The sequence below is a fragment of the Trifolium pratense genome, linkage group LG5 (genome assembly GCF_020283565.1).
Source record: "Trifolium pratense cultivar HEN17-A07 linkage group LG5, ARS_RC_1.1, whole genome shotgun sequence".
Taxonomy (NCBI): Eukaryota; Viridiplantae; Streptophyta; class Magnoliopsida; order Fabales; family Fabaceae; genus Trifolium; species Trifolium pratense.
Window position 1 is genome coordinate 27118249 of NC_060063.1, and position 6191 is coordinate 27124439.

A 6191-nucleotide genomic window follows, 5' to 3' on the forward strand; every position below is an offset into this window, starting at 1 on the left:
GAAGAACAGAACAATTCCAATTATAATATGTTTGATTTTAAAATTATTCTTGAAACAAAAAACTGAAATTTTTATCTCACTAAACCACATAACTTTTTTGTTAAGTACAAATTATCTAAAATACCAAAATAACATTTTCTTCGTAAAACTTCATACACAACAACAAAAAGTTGTTATTAAGAAAGAGATGAAATTGCTGGGGACAGCTTTTTGATTCAAATTAATAGCCTCCAGAGGTACCCAACCTTAATTAACTAACAAAAGGGGGAAATTTCTTTAAAGAATGAAAAGTCTAATTAGTAGTGTGGGGAAAAGCTTTATCCAACATCATCCTCAGATCGTGTAATTGTATCAACCTTTCTAGCAACAACATGCACAGAACATTGTAAATACTTAAAAACATTCATTCCAAACATATTATTTCCACTAAAAAAATGCTTTCTTCAGAAAGCTAGGCAGATATGTCTCTGCATTGTTTTTCCACAACACTTATTGACATGGCAGATGAATAAGAAGCTGAAAACTACAGCACGTTTGCAAAGAAAACAAATAGGAAGGAACAAGGGAATAAATTTATGGACACTAACTCTAGAGTTCTAAACTTATCCTCAGTGAGATGAAAAACAAGAAAATAATTTTATGTTTTGCCATCTCTACATTCCCTTGCCTATAAAAAAAAAGGACAAAACGTAAACAGATAATATGGGGCTATCGAACTTTAGTCTGATATTCTGATCTCCACTCCTAAAATGTCCTTCACCATCTCGTATGATACAAACGCAAGTGCTATGGATGGGACCACCTGCAAAAAAAGAAGGGAGTTAACGAATGTAAGAGAGATAATTGTAGATATAATTTTTCCCAAATTGATCATTAATGTTAGATGAAGACTGACCTTTACAGAATTGGGAACCAGACCCTTGTATAATGCACCAAATCCCTCGTGACGAACAGTTTTCCTAAATGCATCAATCATTCCAGTATATTCAAGTGGGACTTTGCCTCTTCCATCTCCAGTTATAACAGAAGCAGCATGGCTCCAACCGGTCATCTGCATTCTTCGACGAATGACATCAAGTGGGTAAGCGACAGTTTGTCCAATGGTTCCAGCAGCAGCACCACAAGCCAGGCGTGTTGTCACACTCAACTCAGAATCCTGGACTAGACCAAATGGTCTGGATTTAATCAACCAATCTTTTAGAGACTCATAGACAGCAAAGTTGAGACCCACATAAGGAACCTGCGGAAGAGAGAAAGAGAATATCAATTAACAGAAACACCAAAAAAGAGACCATGCTTCTGCACAAAATTACAACAGCCGATTGTATATATAATTATGAAACAGGCAAAGGAATCATGCAATCCATTTTTGCGCCTGTAGGGAATCATGCGATCCATCTTCCCTTGTATAAAGTTGTGAGGAACTGTCCATATAAATACCCTAGCATTGCCCTTCACTATCTTCAGTCCAATGGTATAGCATGACTTATTGAATAGATGTATCTACTCATAGATCCTACCATAAACATAAACATTTATGAACAAATAGAGAACCTAGGGGCGTACCCTTCCGAAAATCCTGCAACCATTGTTAGAAATTAAAGATACAATTTCAAAAAATTAAATGAATTCACAAGAGGCTAAACCCACTTATTAACCCATTTATCAGTTTAAAAATGATTTTTTGAAAAAGATAAACAAGTCCAAGCATGTAAACTTCTTCAAAAAAAAAGTCCAAGCATGTAAATGTTCGGAGTAAAAAAGGTAAATGAAGTAATTTAAGATGGTGTATAGAACTACACATCCAAGCAAACTTCACAAAAGGCTCAACCCACTTTCAGAATTTTTCTCATTCTTAGGATCAAGATCCCAACCTCAACTGCACATTCTATGTTGCTTTTAAATGCAGTAACAACTTCTCATGAAAATTGTAAATAAAGCATGTTCACGTTTGTCACTGTCTTTAGGAACATGAAAATGGACTCGTGGTCATAATTATCATCTTGATAAATAAAAAAGATATTTCAGAAAGATTACTCACAACTCCAATTACTGAAGGAAGCCAGCCCTTATATAAAGCACGTGGACCTTCTTCCTTAAGCACAGTAGTCAAAGCATGGAACATTCCTCTGTACTGATAAGGGGATTTCTCAGTCTGCAAATACAATGCAAAAAACTTTCTGTCAAACTTTAAGACCACAAACATAGTTTTTTCTCCGATTAATATTACCATTAAAATCCACAATAACAAACCAATCATTTGGTAAAATAAAAGAAAAACTGACCTGTACAGTTATCCTGCCTCGGACCATATCCATAGGATAAGTTGCAGACATAGCAATTATGCCAGCACATGCTCCAGCTCCAAGACGTAACACAGGAGTCAGTTGAGCATCCTCTGCAGAAAGTATAAGGCCATATACTTAGACAACCAGAAGTGTTTTAATACTAACAAAAAAATTGACAATTCAAAACACAGATCATTTCAACCAGTGTGGCCATAAGTGAATGAGTCATAATAGGATATTATTTTTTTTAGAGATCAATCGCTAAGCACTGCAATGTTTGAAAAGGTTTTCATTCAAGTGCTGAATGTTGTACTAACGGAGTAATAAAAACATGTAATTAAAAGATTACTGGCAAATGTATTAAAGAAACGGCAATAAATCATTTGTGTTAAAAAATGATTATCAGTATTGAATATTCAATTCAAGATGTCCCCAGACACCGCATAGCTGCAATATATAAGATGCATGAGTATCAGTACTCTTAAATGGAAGCCATTCCTATACTGGGTAATGACCATAACAGTACTGGTTGGGTAGATATGATTGTGTACCTAATACTTTTTTTCTTTTCAAATTTTACTATATACTCTTGGGCGGTCAAGCATTGTGTTAAGTTGCTAACTTACTATCACTCAAATACAAGCCAACACTTTCAAAACACCATGTTTTGCTACTAAGTTCTATGGTTTGCCACTTAATGAAACAAACTACTGTTTCTTGAGATTGAGAAGTTGACTTGTGCCCACTTTAGGTATTATGACTTGCTCGATATATTGAATGAAGTTTTGATGAAAACTTAAGAGTTAGAAAATTCTGAACATTGTTTTTATTGTATGTTTCAAATACAGATGATTCAGCCACAGGAATTGTGGTCAGTTTTTAAAAGTCTTGAGCAAAGCAGTCTACTCCAATTCATCCATGGTCAAATCTACAATTTTCCTTGCTCAAATAAAAATAAACAATCCAAAATCGTAAACATAAGCATACCATTTCCAGTTTGCTGCTGATACAGATGAAGTATGCCTCTGTCAAAATAAGAAGGAATTGTCAGGGAAATAAACAGAGGAGACAGTAAAAAATATATGAAGGATGTGTAAATGATTGAAAAATGTTAGCTACTGGAGTGCCCCTATTTAAATAGCAATATGCAGTGAAAGAAAAATGTTTAAAAAGGATTGCAGAAGCCAATTTGCCATCACTAAAAGTTGATTGGTATAAAACTGCAACTGAGTGATAAGTAAACAAAGAATATTCTAGACAAAAACACCAATTAGTGCATCTTCTTGTATACGGGTAAAACTTACTTAGAAGCTTGCTCATAACTGAAGAACTTCACTGCAGAATTTGGGACAATTCGAGCACAATTAGTACCATTTCCCTTAAACAGTCCACGGAACCCTTCAGTTCTCCAAATATATTTTAGGCCTTGTATTGTTCCATTGTATTTTATGTTATGAGGATTCTGGACCTGCAGATGGCAAGACCAAAAGACACCGTATGTAGAGAACTTAGGATACATCCAAACAAGCATGCTGATATACAGACTAATTATTTTCCCGGCATATAAAAGCAAGAAGAAATAATACAGTAATACTAATATAGATATGTAAATTTAAATACCAAACAAACTAACCTGCAGCAAAATTTTCATTCGTTCCAGCGGAGCAACCGCTGTTCGTGATCTGCATGATACAAAAAATTTGGTTTGATTAGAATTCATTATAACACCAAAAATTGAGTAAAAAAATAATAAGAAATGTAAAATGGAAGTCACAGCATGTATAAGTTCTTTTGTTGGCAGGAAATGTAATGTTAGGAAGGTATTTACAATCAAAATACGAAGATAATGGAAATTTTCTAGTTACTTTTATAAAACTCACAAATACAACCACAAGAAACCAAAACTGGTTCCAGAGTCCCAATATTAGGGTTGTTTCTTTGCAAGTGATCCAATCCAAAAACAAATTCAAATTTATTCATCGGCAAACACATGTGCCCAAAATAAAATAGAAAAAATTCTTCTAATTTATTTCTTTTATTTTGAGCAGGGGATTTTCTGGCCAAGTGCTATGTAGACAATGGCAGATAGCAGAGTGTATAAGCCAACCCTCAAAATGCTATAGCAGTGTAGCGGAAAGGCCATTAAGTTCAAGTTCAGGGAAACAAGACAAGTAATTTATAACATGGTACCATACACATGTAAAAGCTTAAAAACAGCAGAGAACAAAAAATTAATCACATATTGTACACTAATAATCAAAGTTCATTGTTACCAATATCCAAACTCAACACAAAGCAAATAAATTTTTACCGTGAAATGGCCAAAAACATCCAGAGAGACTATAAGTTCAGGGTGTATTCTATTTCACAGAAGCTTCACAGTAGGGCTTCTAGAGCCAATATTTGGTCACTACTCAAACGCAACACAGTGGGGTTATGCATAACAATTACGATAGGTAGAACCAACATTTCTGATGGAAGACATGTCTAGTGTCCAACACCATCATATGTGATTCCATTCAATTAATTAGTTTTTTCTACTTTAAACCAGTGTCAACATGTAAGTGTCTAGTGTCCGTGTTTGTGTCAATGCTTCCGAGTAACTAGAGGGCCCTGCACTACTCAATGTCGGTATAGTATAGTAGCCACTACGGCTGCTATTGACTACAGAACCTAAGTATATCTCATTTTTATCACTAGCAATAGTTGTCACCTTCCAAAATGAAAAACAATTTTTAATTTAACAGATCTTTTTTGACTATTATATATGTAACAGATCATGTATCATATAATCATATACTACTTCATCATATACAAAAGCAAGATTAATAATTTTTCATATCAATCACACCACAAAAAAAAAACATAAATTATATAAAATCAACATGCTTCAATTTTTTCATCTATTCCCAAACAACAAAAACACACAACAATCTAAATCACCAAAATCACCATTTCAATATAACAAACAGAGCATCAAATCAAAATCAAAATCAAACAAAAAATACTTCCAAAATCAATCATAGGAAATGAGAAACGGAACTGACACTCCTCCGGCGACTCCACCAGCAACGAGAGACTTGCAGATGCTACCGATTGCATAATTAGGAGCTTTAACAACACCTTCTCTAGCGAGCTTAGCTTCTTCCGCCAAATTCACGATCTTCGTTACAGCTGATTCACCAGTTTTCACATCTTCCGAAGCCATAATCAATAATCAATAATATAATAATTTATGATAAAATTAATAAACCCTAACCTAACCGGAACTGAAAAAATCGAAAGAAAAAGAGTAATTAATTAATCTAGGTTGTCGGAGATTGAGAGATCTTAGATTTTCCGGTGAATTAGTACGGCGAGGTTAAGCGATCATTTGGTGGTGATGGTGGTGGCTGCGTAAGCTTCTAGTGAGAGAGTGAAAGCTCACAGAGACCACTAACTCCTTGTATGGTGTGACGGCGTTTCGTTACAGTTATGCTATTTATATGGACAGAGAAACACTTCACTCATGAAAATAAATTGGAGAATTTTTTTGTTGTTAGAAAATAGAGATAAAATAAAATAATAATATAAAATTAGTTGTTTTTGTGGTTGAGATTTTCTCTTCATCGTACAGAAATATTGGAGAAATGTTTATAATGTATTTTTTTATTATCTATACCTATATATATATATATATATATATTATATATATAAAGAGAATATAAAAAAATTTGGTGTAATTTTTTATAATACCAATAATACCCTTGATTTTCTTTTAGCAACAAATTTTTTTTATTAACAAACAAATCATAACATAAGGCATGCATTTTTTTTATTTTTTTTACATAAATTTACATAATAGACGTAGACAGACGCGGAACACGCTCTATCTGACCGCTAGTTATTATTAAGAATTTAATT

The 6191-nt window shown here is 33.7% G+C and overlaps 1 protein-coding gene across 1 annotated transcript; it reads right to left on the minus strand.

Moving 5' to 3' along the window:
• Nucleotides 1-390: 390 nt before the first annotated feature.
• On the minus strand, nucleotides 391-5828 carry LOC123883879 (mitochondrial adenine nucleotide transporter ADNT1). Its single transcript, XM_045932822.1, has 8 exons — nucleotides 5336-5828; nucleotides 3922-3970; nucleotides 3593-3756; nucleotides 3276-3313; nucleotides 2286-2398; nucleotides 2042-2155; nucleotides 896-1240; nucleotides 391-802 (listed from the first exon to the last, which is right to left on the minus strand). The coding sequence occupies exons 1-8, from the start codon at nucleotides 5494-5496 to the stop codon at nucleotides 719-721; spliced, it is 1068 nt and encodes a 355-aa protein (XP_045788778.1). The 5' UTR covers nucleotides 5497-5828; the 3' UTR covers nucleotides 391-718.
• Nucleotides 5829-6191: the final 363 nt, after the last annotated feature.